This window comes from Suncus etruscus, chromosome 1, assembly GCF_024139225.1.
Source record: "Suncus etruscus isolate mSunEtr1 chromosome 1, mSunEtr1.pri.cur, whole genome shotgun sequence".
Lineage (NCBI taxonomy): Eukaryota > Metazoa > Chordata > Mammalia > Eulipotyphla > Soricidae > Suncus > Suncus etruscus.
The window spans coordinates 207,402,302-207,428,047 of NC_064848.1; the positions used below are offsets into that span (position 1 = coordinate 207,402,302).

At 59.6% G+C, this 25,746-nt stretch overlaps 5 protein-coding genes across 6 annotated transcripts; 2 read left to right on the forward strand and 3 right to left on the reverse strand.

Moving 5' to 3' along the window:
• Positions 1-1,327: 1,327 nt before the first annotated feature.
• On the reverse strand, positions 1,328-2,708 carry PDE6G (phosphodiesterase 6G). The gene is made up of 4 exons (XM_049777055.1): positions 2,528-2,708; positions 1,866-2,022; positions 1,652-1,692; positions 1,328-1,490 (listed from the first exon to the last, which is right to left on the reverse strand). The coding sequence occupies exons 2-4, from the start codon at positions 2,003-2,005 to the stop codon at positions 1,414-1,416; spliced, it is 258 nt and encodes an 85-aa protein (XP_049633012.1). The 5' UTR covers positions 2,006-2,022; positions 2,528-2,708; the 3' UTR covers positions 1,328-1,413.
• A 1,738-nt stretch (positions 2,709-4,446) lies between these two features.
• On the reverse strand, positions 4,447-4,923 carry OXLD1 (oxidoreductase like domain containing 1). Its single transcript, XM_049777006.1, has one exon. It carries the CDS (start codon positions 4,909-4,911, stop codon positions 4,498-4,500), a length of 414 nt encoding a protein of 137 aa, XP_049632963.1. The 5' UTR covers positions 4,912-4,923; the 3' UTR covers positions 4,447-4,497.
• CCDC137 (coiled-coil domain containing 137) lies at positions 4,910-9,603 on the forward strand. Its single transcript, XM_049768743.1, has 7 exons — positions 4,910-4,913; positions 5,009-5,636; positions 5,755-5,891; positions 7,424-7,643; positions 8,823-8,905; positions 9,160-9,239; positions 9,421-9,603. Exons 1-7 carry the CDS (start codon positions 4,910-4,912, stop codon positions 9,601-9,603), a joined length of 1,335 nt encoding a protein of 444 aa, XP_049624700.1.
• Positions 9,604-14,682: 5,079 nt separating this feature from the next.
• On the reverse strand, positions 14,683-16,589 carry ARL16 (ADP ribosylation factor like GTPase 16). 2 transcript variants are annotated; one of them, XM_049776894.1, is made up of 5 exons: positions 16,468-16,589; positions 16,314-16,371; positions 16,043-16,156; positions 15,406-15,518; positions 14,683-15,071 (listed from the first exon to the last, which is right to left on the reverse strand). In XM_049776894.1, exons 1-5 carry the CDS (start codon positions 16,527-16,529, stop codon positions 14,834-14,836), a joined length of 585 nt encoding a protein of 194 aa, XP_049632851.1. In that variant the 5' UTR covers positions 16,530-16,589; the 3' UTR covers positions 14,683-14,833. The 2 variants fall into 2 exon arrangements, with proteins under 2 accessions (XP_049632851.1, XP_049632859.1); XM_049776902.1 differs by lacking the exon at positions 14,683-15,071 and adding an exon at positions 15,601-15,716 and having other exon boundaries at positions 15,174-15,518.
• Positions 16,590-16,701: 112 nt separating this feature from the next.
• Positions 16,702-25,278, forward strand: HGS (hepatocyte growth factor-regulated tyrosine kinase substrate). The gene is made up of 21 exons (XM_049776144.1): positions 16,702-16,843; positions 17,703-17,787; positions 18,000-18,075; positions 18,202-18,294; positions 18,973-19,096; positions 19,280-19,332; positions 19,411-19,479; positions 19,644-19,768; positions 20,224-20,302; positions 20,383-20,481; positions 20,574-20,669; positions 20,872-20,910; positions 21,011-21,154; positions 21,239-21,298; positions 21,379-21,586; positions 21,782-21,954; positions 22,048-22,363; positions 24,488-24,621; positions 24,713-24,781; positions 24,862-24,951; positions 25,049-25,278. Exons 1-21 carry the CDS (start codon positions 16,807-16,809, stop codon positions 25,154-25,156), a joined length of 2,277 nt encoding a protein of 758 aa, XP_049632101.1. The 5' UTR covers positions 16,702-16,806; the 3' UTR covers positions 25,157-25,278.
• The last annotated feature ends 468 nt before the right edge of the window (positions 25,279-25,746 follow it).

Genomic DNA, 25,746 nt, shown 5'->3' on the forward strand with positions numbered 1-25,746 from the left:
ACGCGCTGAGGGGCTCTGGGCCGACTCCCAGCTCAGCTCAGCCAGGGCAGGCTCCAGACACCGTTTCCTGGGGCTGCGGTGGGACGGGCCCTGGCCGTGCTCCGAGCCATACAAGCTTTCCGAACAAGGCAGGTGCCTTCCTGCTGTTCCATCTCTCCGGCTCTTCCCAGGCCACAGGAGCAGGTGTTAGAATGGGAAAGAACTTCAAGACAGTGGCAGATGGTGTTTGACAGCTGTCATCTTGTCTACCTGGTCCCCAGAAAAGGCTATCAAAGGAAATAGCAGGGAAGAAGGCCAGAGTGATAAAGAAGGGGAGGGCGTTTGCCTTGCACGCAGGTTCATCCCCAGCATCCCATAGGTCCTATAGGGTCGGTCCTTCCAAGTAGCACCAGGCGTGATTCCGGGGGCAGAGCCAGGAGTAACCTGTGAGCATCTCCAGTTGTGGCCCCCAAATAAAAATGAGGGAAGAATACGTGGACTACAGAACAGAGTGTTGGGCAGTGAGGATCTGGAGAGAGGAGGACCTTAGGGTACACACCTTGCATGAAGCCAACCCAGGTACTATCCCTGCACGCTATCTCCTGAGGACACCAGGAGTCATTTCCGAGCACAGCGCAAGGAACAGCCGGAGAGGGGCTAGGTGTGGCAGGTTCTGGGCCCAACATAGCCTGGTACTTGGACAGGGCAAGGCTTTGAATCCAGCCTGGTACCAGCCTGAAACAAGACAGTCTGGAAGGTTCCAGGGTTCGACTGCAGCCTCGTGGCCCTAACCACACGGGCAGCCTGCCGGTCCAGCCCATACCATACCTGTACTACTGCTTTGGGTGAGGCTGGTCTGAAGGCATCTGTCACTTCCCTGGAGTGGGAACAAGTACCACATGGCCACCCACTCAGAGCCGTCGCTGAACAGCTCATTTCTGCCCAGTGTAGGTCAGCTGGGTCAGGACAGTGACCTCTGTGCACAGATCCTTCTTAGATCCCTGCGACACCCACAGGCCCCCTCAGCACCAGCTGTTCCTGGCCTGTGAGTGGAGGTGATGCTTGGGTGGACGTTCCCCAACCTCCCAACCTCACCCCCACCCCCAGACCCTGGCATGTTCCCAGAACCACACTGCAAAGCAGACCCAGAGTTTATTTCTCAGGAAACAGTAAGTCCAGATATTGGGAGTTCTTGGCCAGGAGCTACAGCACAGATATGGTGGAGGTGGGACTGAGCCATTACTTGGGGCTACAAGGGGTCCGTGCAGGGGGCTGAGCAGCATGAAGAGGGCCCAATGTCAGCCGGGGGTGGGGGGGCAGAGGCCAAATGTGCTGGGCATTACAGGTGGGCGAATGGGAGTGTATGGGCCAGGGGGTGCATGGCTGCGGAATGCAGGGCAGGCAGGTGGGTGGCCTTGGCCAACGCCTTCGTCCCTAGATGATCCCGTACTGCGCCAGCTCATGCAGTTCCAGATGGTTAAAGGCCTCCCAGGGGCAGATGACCGTGATGTCTGTAGGGAGGGAGCAAGCATGGAGCTTCCTCCGGGGGACTCTCCCCACCTCACAGGGGCCAACTTTGTGGTGGAAGCGAACCCAGGAGCCAGGAAGGGATGACCCTGAGGACACCTGGACCCCAGAAAGCAAGGGGAGGACAGGGACCCCACCACCTTACCTGTCCCCAGGCCCTCCATTCCTGGGATATCATCCCCAAACCTGCAAGCACAAGAGAGTCAGGCAATGTGCAGGGTCAGTGTGTTCAGGGGTGTGCTGAGTGGGAGGGCCCGAGCGTGCCTATGAATTGCTCTGCATACCAGAAGAGGTGATGTGTGTCCCACTGTGCCGCACATGGGCTGTGACACCCTCATCAGCCCCCCAGCTCTGCTTACCCCTGGACGCCTTTCTTGGGGGGCTTGCTCTTGAACTGCCTGGTCTGCCGCTGCTTAAACTTGGTGGGTCCTTTCCTGGGGGTGACGGGTCCCCCTACCACCCTGGTGGCTGACCGGATCTCTGCCCTGGGCGGCTCCATGCTCAGGGTGCCTAGAGCTGTAGCAACAGGAAGAGTCCATCAGACCCACTCCAGCCCCTCAGCTCCCAGTCCCTTGCTCCCGCTGTATGAGGGGGTGGAACAGCATGAGGAAGGACAAGGACCAGAAAACTGCCCCTGTCCTAGGGTCTCCCACTGCAGGTGCCTAAAGTCATGACATTGACCAAGCCCTGGCTTGGGACACTAATCCGAGTGTTGCTCTGGGCCCAGAAGATTTGAGTGGCTAACAGAGCTTGGATTCCCCTGGGCAGTGCCACCTGCTGCACCTCCTGCACTGTCTCACCCCACAGGTGACACCAAGGACAGGCACTGACTAATGCGAAACAGGACAGCAGGGCTGGCACTATGGCCCAAGCCCCTTCCCCAGGGTCCCAACACGGGGGTTCCATCACTGCTGGCTGCAGAGACAGGGTCCTCCTGACAGGCTGAGGGTGAGGGTGTGGAGATGCTGGCCATGGGCAGGGGCCCCTAGCCTCAGCTCAGCAAGCACAGGGCGCCACTCACCTGCTCACCTGCGAATCACAGGCACCAGCCTGGTCCTCCTGGGGCTGCTGGGTTTATCCTGCGCAGGCTAAGCGGCTTATGTGAGGTCAGCTTGAAACGTCACAGCCTGGCTGGAGCGATAGCACAGTGGTAGGGTGTTTGCCTTGCACACAGACAACCTGGACTGACCCAGGTTCAATTCCCTGACATCCCGTATGGTCCCCCAGCTGCCAAAAGTGATTTCCTTTTTTTGTTTTTTGGGCCATACCCAGCGACGCTCAGGGGTTACTCCTGCTATGTGTTCAGAAATTGCTCCTGGATTGGGGGATCATATGGGACACCGGGGATCGAACCATGGTCAATCCTAGGCTAGCACGGGCAAGGCAAACACCTTACTGCTTGTGCCACCACTCTGGCCCCAGGAGTGATTTCTGAGCGAAGAGCCAGGAGTAACTCCTGAGCGCCTCTGGGTATGCCCCAAAAGCAAAAAAAAAAAAAAAAAGTCACAGTGGATAGCTGTTCTACACATGTGCTCACCCATGGATCCACCCATGGCATGTCCATGTATGTGCACGCCAATACATGTACACACGTGTACCTCTGCAAACACATATACATTCGCAAAGCATAGATAGGCACAGCCACGAGATTTGCCCACACGCGTGCCATGGCACATAAAACACAGGCATAATCATGCCCATGTATACATGAGCACCCCCACACACCCAGGTACACATCCCAGCCAGTGTTATGTGCACGGCACAGGTACATGTACGACTCAGGCACAGGTTACTGTGTATATAGATGTACCTCAGAGGCTCACACGTGCCCTTGTATGCACACAGGCTGCAGGTACAGGCTCACACATGAACACAAAGAATCCTAGAACAAGGCTCTAGGACTAGGATGCCGGCACATGGCACAGTTCCCTACAAACCCAGCGGTATAGCAGAAAGGCGGGTGACAAAGGCACCACCACTGCCCACACAGCCAGGACAGTGGGCACTGCTGCTGCCCTGCAGGTTGGCACAGCCCCACATGCCCCAGAGCTGTAGTTGGACACCTGCCGTCTGAGGGGCCAAACTTGAAGCTGCGCTACCAGTAGGGCTCCACAGTCCCTCCTATACACCGAGTTAAACCCGTGTGGGGCTGGAGTGAGCCTTGAGCCCCCTCAGAAGAATCCCTGTACCAGACAGTCTTGTTTTTCTAGGGACGGAGGTTGGAACTGCACCCGGCAGGGATCAGCTCCCAGTCCTGCAGGAGCCTATGTGGTGCTGGTGGGTTAAGAGCAAAGCCAGAACCACAATGTCCTTCTTTCACTTCACAGCTTAGCTTTGAGTAAAACCAAAGCACCCAGAACTTGCTGTTTGTGTTGGTTTTTGGGCCACATCCAGTGGGGTGGGACTCAGGGCTCTCTGCCTCCGTAGACAAGCTTGGAGTACTGGAGCTTATCTTCCAGTCCAGACCAGTCTGATGGCCGTGAACTCACTTGGCATAACCAGCCCCTCCCCTCCCTAGTCTGGACACTATGCAGTTTTGCAGTAGGACAAAGCCACTTCCTGTTGCCTGTTCTGGGGGAGTGGTCCCTGCTCACCCATGTCCCCTGCCCTACGGGCCACTTCCAAGACCAGCTCTTTCCTAAGACATCACAGGAACTCAAGTGGCATCCCAGGCCTGAGCTTGGAAGCTGAGAGAGCATTAGTGGAATACTCTGGGGATCGGCCCACAGGATGCTGGTTCTTGGGCTAAAGGCCACCGTCCAGAACTGAGGTCACAGACCTGGCATCTGTGCAGTGGGTCCCCCAGGTCGCTGCGGGTTAGCAGGCCTGACCTCTGGGCAGTCAGTTTGGGCTGGGCATATGTAGGGCAAATGTAAGGTCACAGCCAAGGCTGGTGCCAAGATGAGAGCATGCCCGGTCTGAGCCTGGCACAGACTACACTTTGCCCCTCAGTAGCTGGTTTATTGGGGGTACAGCAGCGGCCCTCCCCGCTCAGCGGCCTGGCCCGCGAGCGCGGAGCCGGATCTCCATGCGGATGAAGGCCTTGAGGTTCTCGTCGGCCACATGCTGCTCCAGCTGGGCCAAGGCGCGCTCGCCACCGTCCTGGTAGTGCTGCAGCAGGGCCTCGGCGTAGGCCACCCACACGCAGGTGGGGCAGCCACTCATGCAGCAGTTGGTCGGGGGCTGGAGGTCCGGGGAGGGGGCCCCGAGTTTCGCGGGGCCAGCGTCGGATGCTGGCGACTCGAGCTGCCCTGGCCCGGCTTCGGAGCCCTTCTCGCCGTGGTCCTTCGCCAACTCTCGGTGGCCTAAGTGGGCTGGGATTCGGGCCGCGGGCCGACGAAGAATGCTGTCCCCTCCGGGAAGGCCTCTCATGTGGGGGGGCCCCTGAGAACCAAACAAACCCATGAGTGAAGGGAAGAGGGGGGAGGCCTGAGCGCGGGGACTTGGGGCTCCCCGAGGCAGGGCCCAAAGGCGCCTTTGCGCCCGGAATCGGTTTCCAGAGGTAGGCCAGTGAAGGGGGATTGGGGACACCCGCAAGGTGTGCGGTGCTGGGCTAAGGCCGCCGCCCCACGACGGTGCACGGGCCCGGAGGGCTGCAGAAAGGGCAGGGCCCTGCGGTGGCCACTCCCTGGGACGTCGGAACGGCCCTTCCCGCACGCAGGGCGCGGCGAGGTAAGCTGCCAGCCGTGCCCCGTCCCTGCCGATACTTGCCGGGACCCGGGCGGCGGCGGCGGCGGCGGCCAACACCCGGCCGTGACCGGCCACTCTCCGCATCAGCATCGCCGCAGTCGCCCGGCTCACCGGCGCCGGAAGCGGAAGTCGCGGGGCGGGACCTCAAGCACCCGAGCGCGCAGGCGCCGGAAGTGGCCTTTCGGGAGCGGGACCGGCCTCCGACCCTGCTCTGAGCGGAAGTCGCGGGGCGGGACTACGTGCGGACCGGAAGTGGCTTCCCGGAAGTGCTGGGCACAAACAAGCATGGCAGCTGCGGGGCGGCGAGTGTCCGCGTCTGCGGGGCCTGGAGGACCCGGGCGGCCGCAGCGTCGCAGGCAGAAGCAGCAGCAGCAGCAGCGGCGGCGGCAGATTCAGGAGGGTCGGAGCCCGCGCTCGGCGCCATATTCCGGGCCCCGCAGGTGGGTATCAGCGCCCCGCGCCTTCCCGACCCCTCTGCCCCCTGCCAGCGCCCGCCGGTGAGCGCGTCGCACGGCCCGCTCCCAGTGTCGTTGTGCGCTCACCCGCCTCTTTCCGCAGCAAAGAGAAGAAGAAGAAAGTGGACAGCAAGCCCAAGGACGGGGACGAGCAGGAGATCCCGTTCCGGCTGCGGGAGATCATGAGGAGCCGCCAGGAGATGAAGACCACGCTGAGCAACAAGAGCAGGAGGAAAGCGGGTGAGGCGCCATGGGCCCGCCCAGCGTCCAGAAAGGGCGTCTGCACCCGCGGACACGGCGAGTTGCGCTTCCCCAGGCCTTCCCGGGATGGACTAAAACGACAGCACAGTAGGAGGGCGTTTGCCCGGCACGCAGCCAATTCGATCCCCGGCATCCGTAGGGTCCCCCGAGCCTGCCAAGAGTGACTTATGAGCGCCACCAGGTGTAACCCAGAAACAAACACCCAAAGAATCCCTCGGATGCCTCCCACCTGTCCCGCAGGTGCCTGGAGACAGGTGCAGCCAGGGTGCGGCTTTGGGGTGCACATTGTTTCCCAATGCGAGGGCCAAGGTTTCAGCCTTCGTACAGCTTCTTCATAACGTCTGTGTTAATGTGGGGCTAATATGCTGGGGCTCCATGAGTTCCTCCGCCCCCCCCCCCAGCTAGCTGAACCTCTTCTGTGGGTGCTGCCAGCTCACACACTCCAAACTCCATGGGGCTCCTTGTTGGTGCCTTCCCTGAAACCCTTGAGGTCTGATGAAGAAGTCGCTCTAAGTTCTATTTTTTGGGGGGTCCTGCTAAGGGAGATGTGCAGGTCTCTGGACCCCTTCACCTGCCCCATCTTTGCTTTTCTTCTTTTTATCTTTGCTTTTCTTACCATGGCTTTGTCTGTGGACCCAGAGTGGCGCTCTCTCTCTCTCTCTCTCTCTCTCTCTCTCTCTCTCTCTCTCTCTCTCTCTCTCTCTCTCTCTCTCTCTCTCGAGTTTTTGGGTTTTTGGGCTACACCCAGCAGTGCTGGGGGTTACTCCTGACTCTGTGCTCAGAAATTGCTCCTGGCAGGCACGGGTGACCATACAGGATGACCAGATTCAAACTACCATTGGTCCTAGGTTGGCTGTTTGCAAGGAACACCTTACCGCTGTGCTGTCTCTCCAGCCTCACCTCCTCTTTTTCAAGGCCACCTACCCTCTCACTACCATGCCCAGTTTGAACACTGGGACCACACATGGCCCCAAGCACCACCAGGTGTGACCTCAGCCCTTCCAGCTCATGTAATTTGAAAAATAAAAAGTAGAGGCCAGAGTGGTAGCACAGTGGTAGAGTGTTTGCCTAGCACACAGCTGACCCAAGACAGTTTTGGGTTTGATTCCCTGCATCCCATATGGTCCCCCAAGCCAGGAGCTATCTCTGAACACAGAGGTAGGGTTAACCCCTGAGTGCTGCCAGGTGTGGCCCAAAAACCTGAAAAATAAAATAAAAAGTGGGTCCCAGGACTGGAAGACTCTATGGTGGAGGTAGCACTTCTTATTTTGGGGGGGGGCGGGTCACACCGGCAGTGCTCTGGGGTTACTCCTGGATCTACGCTCAGAAATTGCCCCTGGCAGGCACGGGGACCATATGGGATGCCGGGATTCGAACCACCATCCTTCTGAATGGAAGGCAGACACCTTACCTCCAGGCTATGTCTCAGGCCCCGAAGCAGCACTTCTGACCTCCATCCTTGCTGCTTCTGGCCCAAACCCACACTCTTCTTGGGGCTCCTGTATCTGCAGCCCAGGTGACCTTCCAAAAGACGTTGGAGGAGGAAGCAAAAGGGACAGTATCGGACATCCCAGTGCCCAAGTTTAAGCAGAAGAAACGGGAGTCTGACCGGGCATATGTGCAGCGCATGGAGCAAGAGGCCCAGCACGTCATCTTCCTTAGCCGTAATCAGCCCATCTGCCAGCCCGAGGCCCCTGTGGACTCCCGGGAGAAGTCAGAGCGCAAGAAAGCGTAAGTGGGTATGGGACCTTAGGGCCTGCATCTGGGTAGAGCTTGGAGAGAAGTCAGGTCCTTGGGCTCAAGGGGCTTCTGACCCAGCAGGTCCTGGACCCAGAAGTGAGCAGTTGTTATAGTACAGTAGTAAAGGAGCTCATGGCAATCTTTCTGGTAAGGGTAACCTTTTTGGGGTCCTGGCTCACCAATGACTGTTGGTCTCCCTATACCAGCATCAATTTCAGTGTCACATTTGGGTCATCTGTAGCCTCTTGCTCCTGGTAAAGTAGGGGAGATGGATTTAGCCCTAGGTCTCAGGTGAGATCCTGGCCACCTATTTGAGGGTGGTGTCCCACTTTGGAAGGGATCCGCTCATCTTGCTTATGTCCATGAGTAGTTGAAGGTGGAAAGTTCTTGTGTCTTAATCCTTGTCCAGTTATCAGGGAGGCCACCATGCCAACCTGGAACAGAAACTGACAGTAGCCACCACTGAACCGTGAGGATATCATCTCTAGCACATACTTTTCGCCAGCCCCATGAGGGACACTGGGCATGGAGACCCCGTTTGATCCCCAAACGCTGCTGGTGTGGTCTACAAACTCAAGTAATAAAAATGAGGTGGCAGCCAGAGACATAGTTTGGGCTAGGACACTGGGCTTGCACACAGCTGATGCCTGGTATCTCATCTAGTCGCCCTAACCCTGCCAGGCTGATCCCTGAACACAACCTGGGGTAAGCCCAGAGCACTGCTGGGTAGAGACCAAAAACCAACGAAAGGGAGCTGGAGAGGTAGTGGGGCTAAGGCTCTTGCCCTACTCGGTATCACGACCAGTTTGAGCCCTCCCTGGGATCACACATGGCCCCTGAGCACCACCAGATGTGACCCCAGTTCTCTCAGTACACAGACTTTCAAAAATAAAAAGCAGGACTCTGGTCTGGAAGATTCTTTGGTGGGGGCAGCGCCACCCCTCCCTCCATATCAGAGATGCCAGGAGACCTCTGCACCCACTACCCCAGGACAGTCCCTGGCAGATACTTGCTGGGGCCTGGGTCACCCTGTGGCGGGGAGGGTTGAGGAGGTTGGGGAGAGGTGCAGCCTTTCAGCTCTTCGGCAGGAGCCTCTCAGGCCATGGAACTCTAGCACCTCCTGAGCCTGGTGATGGGACTCCAGGCACTCAGTAGCGATGGTTTCCACAGGTTCTGGAAGTGGCGGTTGGACAAAATCCGGCAACGGAAAGCAGAGAAAGCAGCTGAGAGAATGGAGCAGCAGCTGCTTCAAGGTAATGCCCTTGGCCAGAACAATAGCACAGCGGATAGGGCATTTGCTTTGCACATGACCAACTGGAGTTTGATCCCTAGCATCCTGAGTGCTAGGAATAATTTCTGAGCACAGAGCCAGGGAGTAGCCCCTGAGCGCCACCGGTTTGTGGCACAAAAGTCAAAAACCCCAAAACGGTAACACTCCCTGAGCCTCATGTCTGCCCAAGTGTTGGGCGCTGCCAGTTGGGTTGATGGTTGACACTCTCCTCTTCAGATCCTGTGAAGTTCGGGGATGTGGCTTTGCAACCCCCAGAGCTCACCGCCAGGCCCCGGGCCAGCAAGAGTGTTAACCAGGTAAGGGGTGTGTGTGTGTGTCTTTGTGGTACATCTGCATCTATTTGGGTGTAGGATGCGTACACATATGTCTGGGTGCATCTCTGTCTCTGTCTGGGTGTCTCGTGCTTGTGGGCGTATGTCTGTCCAGAGAGCCCTCTCTCTCACTGACTCCTGGCCATGGGTTGTCTTCTCTCCCCAGCCTGGCAAGAAGTCGCTATTGCTGAAAATGTGCATGAGCCCCAGTAGTGGGGTTGTGATGCAGCCCCCTAGCACCTCACTGGCCCGTCAGCGGATCTTGGGGGCCGAGAGGGAGCGCGTGGTGCTGGCCTACAGGGCACTGAAGCAGCAGCAGCGACAGCAGGCAGATCAGCTTCCTCGGTGACCCCAGAACTCCCAGGCCAAACCAGCTCTGGGTCTGCATCTGCATCTGGGTCTGGGTCCTCTTGCCCCAGAAGTTGTTTCTATGGAACCTGACTGCTGCCCTCTGCTGGCCCACCTTGATCTGGTCACCTTCCCGTATTTGTGCCTTATGCCGTGAGCACTGGTGCATCTCCAACACCCAGGCCTCTAGCTTAGGTCAGATGTGGAGTCCACGGGGTGGGGTGCCTGTACCAGGGGGCATGGCCTCGGAAGGGCCAGGCAGGCCTTGGTTGTGCTGGGACTGAGAGTAGTTCATATGGAACAGCGGCCCCAGGCTCTGCCATTGTTGACAGTGTCAGTAGATGCCAAGGTGCGGAGGAGGTGAGCTTCTGTCCACGTCTGTGTACCTCTGCAGCCCCCATGAGTTGGGTAGACTGATCCAGACCATATGCTCCCTCAAGTCCTGCTGCCGAAGTGCTAGTCTGCATCATCCCAAGATGAAGTCTCCATTCTGCCCCAGGTAGGTGAGGCAAGCACAGAGCAAGAGCTTAAGGCACTTCTCATGTCGTCTTGAGTACTAACAGGTATGACAAAAAGTGTCCAGAGAGGGAACAGCTTTCAGTGTGTTTGGTTTTCTTGCTTTTTTCAGGGGGCCACGCCCAGGCCTGACACCCTGCTCTCTGCTCAGGGGTTCCCTCCTTGTGGCCCTGGGACATTATGGAATGCCAGGGATCAAACCTGGGCTAGTTTTGTGCCAGGCAGATGCCCGCCCTACTGTGCTCTCACTCTGGCCCCTTTGCTATTGTGATTTGGCCACATGCACTCTCACTGCTTCCAGAGTGTCCTTAACCGTATAGGGCCATCCTTGATCCCTGCTGCTGAGGTTCAGTCATTGCTGCCCCTGATAGGTAACAAACAGCTGTGGTCTTAACTACCTCCTGGTGCAAATGCCATCAGCCTAGCCATGGTCCCATGCCCTGGTCTGTCGCCGGGGTCCTTCTGTCAGTTCCCAAACACTGTCAGGGTCCAAGTTACCTAAAGTCCCAATTGAAGGGCCACTGGCCCGATGAAACTTCTGCACCTCACACCAGCCCACTCACCTCCAGACCTAGTCCAATCTCCACGAAGCTCCTAGCTTGGTCCTGGGTGTGAGGTGTGAAGTTCTGGGTGTTGACCTGCTCTCTGAGCCCAGGACTGCTTTTCTACAAAGTGATTGAGCCAGCCTGGATCTGGACCCCAAGCTGTTACCAGGTGTTGTGGAGGCTGAGGGCTGCTTTGTTTTCACTTTGATTGGCTATGCTGGCTGCCAATCTTCCAAACCTTTCCAAACAGACCCCCTCCCCAGGAATTATCTTAGATCTCCATTTGATGTTTCACAGACCTGCTCATCACACCCTTTTTCCTCTTCACTTTGTCACCCATCTCTGGGCTTCAGAGCTTTTTGCTTTGTTTTTGGGTCACACCCATTGGTGCTCAAGTCCTCTTTACTCTGCATCACTCCTGGCAGCTCAGGACTATATGGGGTGCCATGTCAGTCATGGATAAAGGCCATTGCCTCACTCACTGTACTAGCTTTGGCCCTCATTCTTTGCAGTAATGATGATTTAATTTACATCTATGTCTTCTCTCTTGCATGAGGTTATGAAACCTAGAATCCATCATGGGCTCTGGCTCCAGCCTGGTGGACACTATGGGAGCTGGTGGTGGGGCCAACTGATCACACTAGGAGGGTCTGGGGCCATCCAGCCTGTGGTGTTTGCTAGAATCTGCTGATTAAACTGTTGGAGACATCCACTTACTGTTAGATTAAGTAAGAGTCAAAATTGGCAGGCCACAGAGCCAGAGATTTCAGCACAGCCCTGCCTTGCCCTTCTGTGAACAGAATTGCATGTCTTCGCCACACCTGCAGTTGCTTCCTTCAAGTTTGGTGTAAGCCCTATCTCTTCTGAAACATGAGTAAAAGCTGGAGCTAATCTTGAGATTTTTGTTCTTGTACTACATTGCACATATGTTCAGGGGTCCTGGCTGGCTGGAGGGAGCCACATGGGTGTTGGGTTTAGACTTGGGTAGGCCACGTGCAAGGCAAGTACCCTCCCAAATGTACTGTTCAACCTCTACTCTTGCAAGATTTTTTTTTTTTTTTTGGTTTTGGGGTATACTCGGTAGCTTTTGGGTTACTCCTAGCTCTGTGCCCAGAAATAACTTCTGGCAGGATCTGGGGACCAAATGGCATGTTGGAGAGCAAAGCCTGGTCAAGGCAAACACGCCTGACCCGCTGTGCTATTAGTCCATCCCCCAAAAAGCAGTGAGATTCGCAGGGCCCAATGTAAAACTTGCATCCTACTCCCCTCGGGGTCCCGACTGTCAAAGCGCTCTCCTGGGTGAGTGGTAGCAGGAAGGAAGCCCCTGGGTTTACACCCTCCCTGGCTCCCGCACCTCTTCCCAGCCCTACTTTGGGGTTGGGGGTCACACCTGGCAGCGCTGAGGGGTTACTCTAGGTTCTGCGCTCAGAAATCGCTCCTGGCAGGCAGGTTCGGTAACCCTATGGGATGCTGAGACCTGAACCACAGTCCGTCCTGTATGCAAGGCAGACGCCCTACCGCTGTGCTAGCTCGCTGGCCCTGAGAACTCGCTTTAAAGTCTTCCTCGCTAAAAGTTTGTTCTCGAGGCCGCTGGGTGTGGCCCCCAAACAAGAAGTTGGACTCGGGTGACCGTGTGCCTGGGCAGGACCCTTCGTAAGTCACACAGAGCCAGTGACCAGATGCCAGAGGCGGTTCTGGGCAGTCCGGATGACAGATGGCTTGGAAGCCGCTCCCGAAGCGAGGCCTGTTTCCACAGCGCCGTGGGCCCGGGTTGCTCCTGGTAGGCTCGGAGGACCATTCGGGGTGCCTGGGTTGGACCCCGTCGCCCGCGTCCTGCCAGCTGCTGTGGGAACGAAAGCCGGGGCTCCTGCGCTCAGACCCGGGGTCCAGGGGCACCGCGGGCCGCCGATCCCCCCCCGCTGGCCTCCTCGGATGCGGTGGTGTCAGGAATCTCCCTGAGGGGACTGACAGCGGCGTTAAGGATACGGCAAGGCCGGTGGGGCCGAAGCGGACGCTCGGCGGGCAGGGCGCAGGCAGGGCTCGGGCCTGGAGCGCCACTGGGCGCGGCCCCAAACAGACGCCCAAATCGAGACTGGCACCCGCCGGGCTTCCACAAGTACCGGAGGGCGGCAGGACACCGGGGAGCAGCGAGGGGCGGGCCGTGACAGCGCTCGGTCTACTCGCTTCCGCCCGCCGCGGGAGCGCGCACGCAGGCGTACAAGCCCGTCCAATGAGCAGCCTTAGACGGGACGCCCCTCCCCCGGAGAAGAGAACGGAAGTCCCGCCTCTTGAGAGCCGCGTTTGCAAATAGCTGTTGATGCGACAGTTTTTTTGTTTTGTTGGGGCCACACCCGGCGGTGCTCAGGGGTGACTCCAGGCTGTCTGCTCAGAAATAGCTCCTGGCAGGCACGGGGGACCCTATGGGACACCGGGATTCGAACCAACCACCTTTGGTTGCTCCTGGATCGGCTGCTTGCAAGGCAAACGCCGCTGTGCTATCTCTCCGGGACCTGATGCGACACTTGCAGGGAGGGCATCCTTGGGCGCGGCAGGCTGCACAGTCCGTAATGGGGGCGCACACTAAGGCGGGGACTTTGACTTCGAAGGGGTAGTTTAGGGATTGCTACAGGGTACGCTCTTTTTATTTTACTGACTTTTTTTGTTTGTTTTGGCCACACCTGATGATGCTCAGGAATCACTCCACTCTGAGGATAATATGGGACGCTGGGGAATGAACCAGAGTTGTCTGCGTGCAAGGCAAACGCCCCACCCGCTATGCTATCGCTCCAGCCCCTAGCTTTATTTTGGAGTTCGCACATCTCAGGGCCACTGGTGGGTCTGTCAAGAGGTCTCCGCCATACTGCTGAAGCTATGTGAAGCCTTGAGGCAGAGGGTCTCCCCACCAGGAAGCTTGACTCTCCGCTGGTGACCTGTCTTTGGGTGGGGGTCCAGCACGGCCTCCCTACCCCAACTTGAGTCAAACATAATTCTTTCCCCCTTGGCTAGGCCTTTCACTCTCAGCTTCATCTATAAAATCAACTAATACACGCTACCAATGGAATGAGCACTTGGGTCACCTGAGGAGAGGGAGGCTCCTACGAGGCACTGCATGGCCCCAGAGTACTTCAGGGGGGAACCTCTGGGCACTGCTAGGTGTGGATCTCCAAACAGAGAGACATGAACTTTTGGGCAAAGACAGGGTATTTATAATTACAGCAGCTTAAGCCCTAGAATTCAAGCCAGTCATATGTGTCACTGATGGCGAGCCCTGTGAATAGCATCTGATGGACATGCACAGGGAATAATACAGGACCACAGCGTGTGGCCCAATGAGCCTGATCCACAAGCTCCTGAATTCTGTGATGTCACGGGTTGGCAGGGCCCTGTATATATATATATATATATATATATATATATATATAAATATATACCTTTTGGCAATGTTGCACTGGTGAAAGGGTGTTATCTGTTTACGAATGAAACCCAACTACACTCATGCTTTTAATCATGGTGCTTAAATAAATATTTTACATATTAATATATATAAACAAACAAAAACCAAAAAAATATATACCTCTAACATTTATGTACAGAAAATGGGTAAACCACAGCTAAGCTTCTCTCTCTTTTTTGTTTTTGGGCCACACCCAGCAGCACTCAGAGGTTACTCCTGGCTCTACACTCAGAAGTTGCTCCTGGAAGGCTTGGGGGACCATATGGGATGCCAGGGACCGAACCCAGGTCAGTCCGAGATCTGCTGCGTGCAAGGCAAACACGTTACCACTGTGCTTTCACTCTGGTTTCCTAAGCTTCAATTTCTTTTTTTTTTTTTTTGTTTTTTTTTTGTTTTTTTTGGGCCACACCCGGTAACGCTCAGGGGTTACTCCTGGCTATGTGCTCAGAAGTTGCTCCTGGCTCGGGGGACCATATGGGACACCGGGGGATCGAACTGCGGTCCGTCCAAGGCTAGCGCAGGCAAGGCAGGCACCTTACCTTTAGCGCCACCGCCCGGCCCCTAAGCTTCAATTTCTAACATGAGGGGTTTCTCCTTATGAATGTGTTTTGGGCCCAGAATCAGCTCAGGCTAACCAAGCTACTACAGGGGAAAGAGCCAGGCCAGCCCGGCAAGAAACTCAGTGCAAAGGCACCCAGAACAGATAGACATGCCTCTTATATATCCACTCCAGAGCTTCTCCTTCTGGAGCAAATAAAACTGTCTCCCCATGTCTGGCTCAGATGTTCTTCCTGTGACAGGGAGACCCTGTCACTGTGGGTGTGCTGCTTTGGCTGCAGGACGTGGAGCTGGTGCACAGAGTTGGACACAGCTCTGCAGTGCGCACCTCCAGGGTCAACCCCAGCATCCAGTTGGGAGGAGCTTCTAGACTGACAAGGTGGAAGGGACAAATCCCTGGGGACAGAGGCTGACTGTCCTGTCAGTACCCAGTCACAGACTGATTGCCCTGTCCCCTCCCTGAGGACTGAGGCAGTCCCATTCCTCCATCCTTACCTATAACAGATGCTAGCTCTCCCATCCCCCTGCCCATTGAGAGGCTGGCTCTCCTGTGTCCCAACCTGCCTGTGGCAGCTGTCACTGAACATCTACACACTCCCATCACCCCTGGGGTCGTCTGGCCCATCAGTGGTCATAGATGGTCACTGCAGGTGGCCTGGCCTAGCCTGGTGTCAAGTGTGGGACCCGTGATGTTCCTGCAGCCAGCGCAGCACGGCAGCCAAGCCGGTACCTTGGAGAGCGCTGACCTCCACCACGCTGATGTTCTGTGGAGCACAGGCCAGGATGTCCGGCAGCCTGAGGAGGGACTTCATCTCCACTGTGCTCATGTAGCAGGGCAGATCGCTGCTGGGAGGGAAGTGGTTATCGGTGTGGGTGCCAGAGGGTCTACCCCAGAGCCCCACATCCCCCAGCCCACAGGCCGCACATTTTGTTGAAGAGGATAAGGACGGAGGCTGAGGCGAGCTGCTTGGCCGACAGGAGTCCCAGGAGCTGCGAGCCTGCGGCAGAGAGCTGGGTGGGGTCGGAGGCATCCACCATGAACTGGGGAAGGGAGGGGAGCCATCAGCGCCTGCTCTCCCCAACCCTCCCTCTCCTCTGTCAGGCCCTGGGTTCCAGCCCCGGGGACCCAGAAAAAAAGGAAGGCTTTGGGGAGTGGCTGCACCAAGCCTCCAAGTGTGAGGAGTCTAACCAGAGTGTCTGGGTCTCAGACACTGGGACACCCTGCGGACTCGGTTCTCTGCACGGCTCACAAAGCACACCCCAACTTCACCCAATGCTCTGAGGCGAGGCTCCTTCCAAGCAGGAGGGCACCCCACCACCACCATCCACTCGCCCACCCCCAAGCTGCGCCAAGGCCCCGGACCTACCAGGAGAGCCCTGCAGTCTCCAAAGTAACTGGGCCAGATGGGGGCCATGCAGCCGCCCAGCTCGCGGATGGTGACCTGCCTCTGCGCCCCGATGTCCGTGAGGTTAGTGCCAACCTGCGAGGGAGCCACGAGCGGGCTGTGTCGACCCGGGTCGTGTTCGGAGCACAATCTCGGAGGCTCGGGAGACCCCGGGGAGCAGCTGACGCCCCGCCGCCACCGGCCGACGCCGCACCCAGCATCCCGCACCCGGGACCCAGGACCAGGCGCCTACCGTGGGCCGCGTCGGAGGCAGGTCGCCCAGGTCCTCCATTCCGTCCCGGAGGCTCAGCTGTGCGGCGCTGTCAAGGAGACCAACCCGCTTAAGCAGAGCCCCGCAGCCGCCCGTGCCCCGCGCCTCCCGCGATCCTCCGTCCGGCCCAAGGATATTGTGCAGGCGCTTCGCCAACAGCGACTTGCCGGCGCCCGTCGGGCCCAGCAGGAGGCACATCGCGCGGGGGTCCCGCAGGTCTCCGCAGCGGAGTGGAGCGGGCCCGCAAACTCGCCCTCGGCCCCGCCCCTCGCCCCACCCCGCCCCGGGGATCCCGAAGCTCATTGGCCCGCGGCGCTTCCGGCTTCCGGCGCTCGGCCCAATGGGCCCGCGGCGATCCGGGAGCGGAAGAGCCCGTCTCCGGGCGCTCGGCGACGTGCGCGTGCGCGCGGCCGGGGAAGGCGGAAGCGGAAGTCGGGGGCGCGCCGGCGTCGGCTGGGGACGGGCTGGGGCGGCCATGGGGCGCGGCAGCGGCACCTTCGAGCGGCTTCTAGGTAACGCGGCCCCGGTCGCCGCCCGCCTTGTCCGTGCCCATGGCCGGCCGGGCGGACGCGCGCCGGGGCAGACCCGGGCCCGACCCGCGATGCCCGGAGGGGCGGAGTGGGCGCCCGGCCCGGCCCGGCCCGGCCCTCTCGACTCACCCCGAGCCCGCGGTGGAGCCTGCCCGGGATGCGCGGGCCGTGCGGGGCGCAGGCGGCACCGGGCTCGGCCCAGGGCGCCGGGAGGCGGCGCGGCGGTCCGAGGCCTGAGTCACGCGCGCAGGACCTGACCCGGGCTGGGCCCGCTGGGCAGTGCCGGCCTCCCCGCGGCCTCCAGGCCCGTCGGCTGGTGGCAGGTGTCCCCGGCCGCTGTCGCCGTCAGCACAAGCCCGGCTCGGGGCTTGTCGAGTGCGGCTTTGGGGAGACCTCGCCGAGGCACCCCAATCCGCTTCCAGAGCCCCAGGGACCCTGTCCATGGCAGGGGCGGGCCTGCCCAGCTGGAGTCCTGCCTGGCGCACACACCCTACACACTGTCAGCAGTGTTTGCTCCATGCTGCCCCCGCCCCAGCAGACACTGACTCAGGGTTCTGGGCACCCTTGGACTAAGCAGCGTTTCTCGTTCTTCCTCTGGGCAGAGACCACACCTCTCTGCCTCGGTTTCCCTGTCTGCTAGAGGGTGTCAGCGGTGTGAGAGGGTAGCGGAGGGGCTCGTGCTCTGTCCTGGTACCCTCCTTGGCTTTTCTCGCCAACAGTGTGACTGTTTATGGGGAGGTGGCGGGGAGGAGGGAATCAGCTCTTTCTCCCTGCTGCCAAGCTGGGTCGGGAGACTGTTAGAATAAGATAGGCGCCTGGTAACGCTGCTCTTCTGCCACAGACAAAGCCACCAGCCAGCTTCTGCTGGAGACAGACTGGGAGTCCATCCTGCAGATCTGTGACCTCATCCGCCAGGGGGACACGCAGTGAGTAGGGACATGCAGGGAATGGAGCACATGTAATGGGACAGGCAGTTGGGTGGGGCACACAGCTAGTGGGGTGATGGGCAGGGGCTGTCTAACGGGTCCTCAGGATGTGCATGGAAAATGGCGCAGGGCGTGCACCTCAAAAGCCTCCCCCAATAGGGTGGACGCAAGTCACCCTTTTCCTGCCAACCTATGCACTCCTCTGCCCGCAGAGCCAAGTACGCAGTGAGCGCCATCAAGAAGAAGGTCAGCGACAAGAACCCCCACGTGGCCTTATATGCCCTGGAGGTATGAGGATCCCAGCCCTCAACCCTGCCAGGCTGTTCCCAAGGGCTCAGCCTTCCCTGGGCTCCTAGCACAGGCCCCCCAGGTAAGATGGGCCCGGGTGGCCACCTGATTGCTTGATCATGCCAGGTGATGGAGTCGGTGGTGAAGAACTGCGGGCAGACGGTGCACGACGAGGTGGCTAGCAAGCAGACCATGGAGGAGCTCAAGGAGCTGCTCAAGGTGCGGGGGTCAGTCAGGGAGCTCAGGCCGCAGGGGAGAAGACCCTTAATCTAGGCCTTGGCTTCTGGGTCTCTCCGGGTGCTTGTGGCGCGGAGCCACCCATGTGCCCCCAGCACCAACCAGTCCTGGGGGTGTAGAGCAGCTGCTCAGTTGCCTACGCTGGGATTTGGCCGGAGCGGGGGCTGTCTTCATTACTCCAGGGCCCAGGGCACTGGGTGGGGAAAAGAAACAAGCAAATCGGAACTGACTCTCAGCTGGTCCACTATCAGAAGGCAAAGGTGGGCCTGAGCAATAGCATAGCGGGGAGGGCATTTGATTTGTACACAATCGACCCAGATTCGATCCTAGAGTCTTCTGAGCCTGCCACGAATGTTCCTGAGCACAGAGCCAGGAGTAACCTGAATGCTGCTAGATGTGGCCCCCAAAAACAGCAAAAGAAGGCAGGGGGTTGTTTTGGGGTTAAAGAGAGAGATGGGATCAGGAGAAGGTGCCACCTTGCATCCAACCTGCTTCCATCTTTCCCACCTGTAGTGTCCCTGAGCCCTGCCAGGATTGACCCCTGGGGGCAGGGCCAGTAGTCATTCCTGAGCACCAGAAATAACCCAACAACAAAGCTGGGCACGAATGAATAGGGACCTAGGCGGCTGGGGCTTCTGTGAACCAGGCCCTTCTCCACAGAGGCAGGTTGAAGTGAGTGTGCGGAACAAGATCCTATACCTGATCCAGGCCTGGGCACACGCCTTCCGAAACGAGCCCAAGTACAAGGTGGTGCAGGACACCTACCAGATCATGAAGGTGGAAGGTCAGTGCAGGCCACAGAGGTGGGTGCCAGTAGGGCAGATCTAGGCCCCTGGCAAGTTCATCTGGAGTGCAGGTGGCTAGGCAGAGCCCCGAGAAGCCTCAGCCCTGCCTAGCAGGAGACAGCCCTGCTCTAGGGTGCAAGCCTGGCCCATCTTGACCATCACCGTTGACCCCCTTTCTGCAGGCCACGTCTTCCCTGAGTTCAAGGAGAGCGACGCCATGTTTGCAGCAGAACGGGTGAGTTGGGTGCCCGCCCTGGTCTGGGCCTGGGGCAGCAGGTGGGAAGCCCCTAGTGCCGCCCTGACTCTCCTGCAGGCCCCTGACTGGGTGGACGCCGAAGAGTGTCACCGATGCCGGGTACAGTTTGGCGTGGTGACCCGGAAGGTGAGCACCAGCTCAGCTCTTGTCCTTGGGGCAGAGTGTGGTGGGCAGGGCTGATGTGGGTAGGGTCTGGGGTCCTCTGGCTGGGCCAGAGTGTGGGGTGGGACCCGTGGCAGCACTGTTAGCAGGGCTCCTGCCTGGCCTCCCCTGACCCTCCCTGTCCATAGCACCACTGCCGGGCCTGTGGCCAAATCTTCTGTGGGAAGTGCTCGTCCAAGTACTCTACCATCCCAAAGTTCGGCATTGAGAAGGAGGTGCGCGTGTGCGAGCCCTGCTACGAGCACCTCAACAGGTGTGTCTGGCAGGGTGCAGGGGCTGTGGTTGCAGCCATGTCCCTCCTGGGCACTTCATCCCCTTGGGGACCTGCAGGCCCGTCTCTGTGCTTCTATTGCTTTCTGTGGGGTCTGAGTTGGGTCTGGGATGTCTCCTGGCATTGTCCAGGATCTGGGTTCTCAGTGGGGTCAGGGATGTGGTTCTTGTGGATACTTGTTTGGACACCTGGGCCGGGCAGCTCATTTTGGGACAGACACACACCCCTGGGTACAACCAGTGTGAGCTGCAGGATTTCCCAGTGGCCACAAGAGGAGACTGAAGTGTCTGGCGTGAGACTGGGGCCCGGGAAGCTGGGCCGGAGAATGTCACGAGACACTTGACTTGCCTGGGCCCATAGTGCAGGGAGGCAGACAGGTCTGATGACAGAGTCCCCTCTGCACGCTCGGCTTGACTCTGGCACAATCTTGCCCCCAGGAAAGCAGAGGGGAAGAACGTCCCCACCTCCCAACTGCCCCCCGAGTACCTGACCAGCCCTCTGTCCCAGCAGTCTCAGGTATGTGCCCCTCTCCCCCCATTAAACCCTCTACCCTGAGAGGGACGACATGGCCCACCCTTCACTAGCCTGTCCCCCAGCTGCCCCCCAAGAGGGATGAGACGGCCTTGCAAGAGGAGGAGGAGCTGCAGCTGGCCTTGGCACTGTCGCAGTCAGAGGCTGAGGAGAAGGAGAGGCTGGTGAGTCCAGCTGGGGTTGGGGGCTGGAGAGGAGAAGGAGAGGCTGGTGAGTGCAGGGTGGGGTTGGACCCATCCTGATGCCATTTCCACAGAGACAGAAGTCCACCTATGCCGCGTACCCCAAGACGGAGCCGCCGCCCACATCATCCTCAGCTCCTCCGGCCAGCAGCCTGTACTCCTCCCCCGTGGTGAGCGCCCCCCATCAGACCCCACACTGACCCCTCCTTGATCTCTCCCAGCACTGCTGTGGCCCTCCCTGCCTGCCCTCAGCTGGGCAGAGAGGAGGCTGAACAACTCAGGGGTCCCAGCCCCATGTTACCTGGCATTCGCTGGCAGGGACATCCCAGGGAGGGTGGGTCCGGTCATGCTCAGCCTCACCCTCCTCTCCAGAACTCATCAGCGCCCCTGGCTGAAGACATGGATCCTGAGGTGAGTGTGTCCCATGGCCCCAGTAGGACCCCACGATTTTGTGGGACTGGGAAGCGGAGTCGCCATCCAGGTGAGCAACTTGACCCCACCCTTCCCGCAGCTCGCTCGCTATCTCAACCGCAACTACTGGGAGAAGAAGCAGGAGGAGGCGCGTCGGAGCCCCACTCCATCAGCGCCCGCACCCTTAAGTGAGCCCGCACCCCCAACTGTGGACGGCCATGGAGGCCCAGCTCCGGTGCTCGAGGTGAGAACAGCCCCTGACGCCTGCCCCAGCCCCTTGGCCCCACGCACCTGGATCTGACTCCAGCTGCCTTCCCATCTCCTGCAGACACCCCTCCCAGACTCGGACCCGCAACCGGAGCCTTCCCCCGGGGGCCCTTTCAGCGAGGTGAGTTCTGCTGGGCGGGGTGGGCAGTGGATCATGCTGGGCATGGTGGGCCCCAAGTGCCAGCACCACTGTCCCCACAGGGCCAGGACGGGGAGGCAGAGGAGAACCATGCCCAGTTCCTGAAGGCGCTGCAGAACGCCGTCACCACCTTCGTCAACCGCATGAAGAGCAACCACGTGCGCGGCCGCAGCGTTATCAACGACTCTGCGGTGCTGTCGCTCTTCCAGTCCATCAACGCCATGCACCCGCAACTGCTTGAGCTGCTCAACCAGCTGGACGAGCGCAGGCGTGCGTGCAGGACCGGGGATGGGCACACACACACACACGCGCATGCACACACAACTGGTCTATCGCAGGCATGCATGGCAGCGGCAGAGATGGGCACACACAACCAGCTGGACAAGCCGGGCTCAGGGACACACATACACTCAGACAACGGCAGTATCCTGCCACAACCCCATGCCGCTGTCCTTTCCCCTGCAGTATACTACGAGGGGCTGCAGGACAAGCTGGCACAGATCCGGGATGCCCGCGGTGCCCTGAGCGCCCTGCGCGAGGAGCACCGTGAGAAGCTGCGCCGGGCAGCCGAAGAAGCAGAGCGGCAGCGCCAGATCCAGCTGGCACACAAGCTGGAGATCATGCGTCAGAAGAAGCAGGTGGGTGCAGTGCTCACTGATGTTCCCTGACTTGGATAGTAGTAGCATTGTAGGGTGTGGGGTGCAGCCCTGACGGTGTCCGGATTCCCCCAGGAATACCTGGAGGTGCAGCGGCAACTGGCCATCCAGCGGCTGCAGGAGCAGGAGAAGGAGCGGCAGCTGCGCCTGGAGCAGCAGAAGCAGACGGTGCAGATGCGCGCCCAGATGCCTGCCTTCTCCCTGCCCTATGCCCAGCTCCAAGCCCTGCCCCCAGCAGGCAGCGTGCTCTACCAGCCCACGGGCCCCACCAGCTTCCCGGGCACCTTCAGCCCAGCCAGCTCTGTGGAAGGATCCCCGATGCACACCGTGTACATGAGCCAGCCTGCGGCAGCTGGGGGCCCCTATCCCAGCATGCCCAGCAGTGCAGCAGGTAAGGTGCCTATGTTTCCTTGGATGGGTTTGGGACCCCAGCCGAGAACAGGCCAGATGCCCCGTAGGCAGCCTCCTGCCTTGTTTCTCTGCTCTGAGTGACTCCCACACACCCCAGCGCACAGACTACCCCTGCTGCCCCTTTCACCTGACCCTGAGCCCCTGCTATGGTGCAGGCCTCTGCTGTGCAGGCCCTGGGCTTGGTTTTGGTAACCAGCTATCCCTGGTCGCTCAAACAGTCCTCACGGAAAAGTCCCTGTCAGAGTGAGTTTGGAGCTGACAGAAACTGTGGCAGTAGGGCAGATTTGGGCTTTTTTTTCTGGGCAACATCCAGCAGTGCTCAGCAGTGCTCCTTGCTCTGTGCTCAGAGATCACTTACGGAAGACTCCAACAACCATCTGGGATGCCAAGGATTAAACCCCAGTGTATAAGGCTAGCACTCCATTCACTCTATTGAAGTGTGGATTTTCTCCTAGACTGATTAATGCTGGATCCCCAAAGAGCTCCCAGAACGGGAGACTCCCATTCCCCCTGTCCCCTGGGGCGGGGAAGCAATTCGGTAATATTTATCCACAGCAAACAATCCACACAGACAGAAGGGTAAAAAGACGAAAAGGTTGGACGAAGAATCCTTTGTCAGCCTGCTAGCAGCTCAAAAAGCCCAGAGCCTACCAGCTAACTGCCCAAAAGACCCTGCCCTCCTGCTCAACACCTATTTATTAGAATATGAACAGCGCCCCCCCACGTGGAAGGTCATAGGTGGGAAAGCAGGCAGTGAAACGGGATTGAAGAGAGATATTATAAATGCCTCCTTATACTTAACACTCTACTATTGCTCTATCCCTGGAAAGGAGGTTTGGGGGTTGTCTTGTTTTGTTCTGGAGCCACAACTAGTGGTGCTTAAGGTCCCATGACGAGGTATCACAAACATGGAGAATGAACTTGTGCTCAGCTGCCCCGAGGTGGAGGCATTAGGCACTAGCACAGACCTGGAGACAGACAGGCCCTTTCCTCCCTGTGCTCCCACACTCTTCAGCAAGCTGGGACTTTTGGGAACTGCTTCACCAAGCTCCTGGGCTGGGCTTAGATGGGCTTAGAGTCAGGGGATTGGGAAGTTGCAGCTGGCAGAGGGGGACATCAAGGTTCGAGGTGGCTGCTGCCCATAGTCCCCTGGACATTGTTCATCACTGAAGTCCCATCTGTGTCAGTGCTAGGGGTCATGGGCCAGCACTTGTAGCCTTTCACCACCATGGACCAAAATACGCTTTTTTTTTTTTTTTTTGAGGGGAGGGGCAGTACTTGGTTTTTTTTCCTGGCTGTGCACTCTGGAATCATTTTATCCATATGAGCATGTGGAATACCAGGGATCAAACGCAGGCCAGCCATGTGTAAGGCGAGTAAGTGCCTTCCCCTGTGCTCATGGCCCTGCAATGTCATTATATTCTGTTCCCCACTAGCCTCACTGGGCCACCATGGCCACCAGGCTGGAGCATTTGATGTAATGGGCTTCTAGAAGCTGTGAGGTACAGAGGACAAGGAGTATCCGGGCCCCAGGTGGGGATGAAGAGAAAGGAAGGCACCTGTTGCAGGCGGAGGCAGAGGCGGGTGCCATCACTGTACCACAATAGGGGCATTTGCCCATGAGCCCTAGCAGGGACTCCATGAGTTCCCCCTGGGTCAGGGCAAGCTGACTGTGAGCTACTCAAGACAGAAGTCACAGCCGGGGCCGGAGAGATAGCACAGTGGTAAGGCGTTTGCCTTAGATGTAGAAGGACAGTGGTTCGAATCCCGGCATCCCATATGGTCCCCTGAGCCTGCCGGGAGCGATTTCTGAGCATAGAGCCAGGAGTAACCGCTGAGTGCTGCTGGGTGTGACCCAAAAACCGAAAAAAAAAAAGTCACAGCCACCTCCTGCACCCCAAGTCTTGCCTCTGCATTCTGTCCTCCCTCATTTCCATACCTGTCTCCATTCAGCCTGGAGTCCCCTGTCTGGCCCCTTCCTACTGGGGGGTTCACTCCCCAATTCAGGGAAGTCCAGGAGGCTCCAGGCCCTGCAGGGACCCCTCAAGCGCAGGAAGCCTGGCCCCCTGCAAAGGGCTCCCACCTCTTTCCTCTTCCCCCTCAGACCCCAGCTTGGTGAACGCCTACATGTATCCCGCAGGGGCCACCGCCGCGCCCGCTGCCCCCCCAGGCCCTACGGGACCTGCTGCCAGCCCAGCCTACTCCTCCTACCAGCCCACCCCGTCGCAGGGCTACCAGGTAGGTCCGGCCGGGCCCCTTCCCCCGGAGACGTTGGTCGCCCCTAGGCCAGCGCCTAAGGACACTGCACCCACTCCCCTCCCCTCCCCAGACCGTGGCCTCGCAGGCCCTGACGCAGCCTCCACAGTCCTACGTGGGCTACTCGCCCTACGGCATGCAGGTGAGTGGGGGCCCGTGCAGGGGGCCGGGGCGGGGCGGGGGGGGGCGGCCTCCGGGCGCACTCACGGCCCCTCTCCCCAGAACGTCATGACGGCGCTCCCCGGCCAGGACGCGACCCTGCCGCCGCCGCAGCAGCCCTACATGGCGGGGCAGCAGCCCATGTACCAGCAGGTGACCGGGCGTGCCCAAGCTCGGGCCGCACCAGGGGTGGGGAGGGGCTGGGCCGGACGGGCCCCTGACCGATCGCCCGCCCGCCTGTGTTCCGCAGGTAGCCCCCGCCGCCGGCCCGCCGCAGCCGGCCCCCGGCGCCCCGCAGCCGCCCGCCCAGGGGCCCCCGGTGCCCGGCAGCGAGGCGCAGCTCATCTCCTTCGACTGACCCCGCGGCCCGCCCGGTCGCGCCCCCCGGCGACCCCTGCTAGGCGCCCTGCATGGCGGGCGGGCGCGGGGCCGGCCCAGCTCCCCTAGACGCGCGAGCCGTGCAATAAAGCCCTTCAGCAAGCCGCGCGTCCGTGTGCGTGTCTGCGGGGCGGGGGACGGGGGCACGGGGCGCGCCGCACGCGGCCCACCGGCCCCTCTGAGCTCAGCTAGGGGCGGGTGCCCCTGGGACGGCCAAACGCCGCCTGGAGGCTCTGCGTCTGCGCGCCCGCTGCCTTGTGGGTAGTTGGGAGGCGCGCGGGCTAGAGTGTCCGCCGGAGCCGACCTGCGGAGCTGTAGCGCGCCCTCGTGGCTCAGGCTCCGCGGCGGCAGCGCCCTCCCGACTCGTATGCTCGGCGGTCTCGCCGGCTAGAGCGTCCTCCGGTCTCGTGTGCTCGGCGGTCTCGCCGGCTAGAGCGTCCTCCGGTCTCGTATGCTCGGCGGTCCCGCCGGCTAGAGCGCCCTCCGGTCTCGTATGCTCGGCGGTCTCGCCATCCAGAGCGCCCTTGGGACTCGTATGCTCGGCGGTCTCGCCGGCTAGAGCGTCCTCCG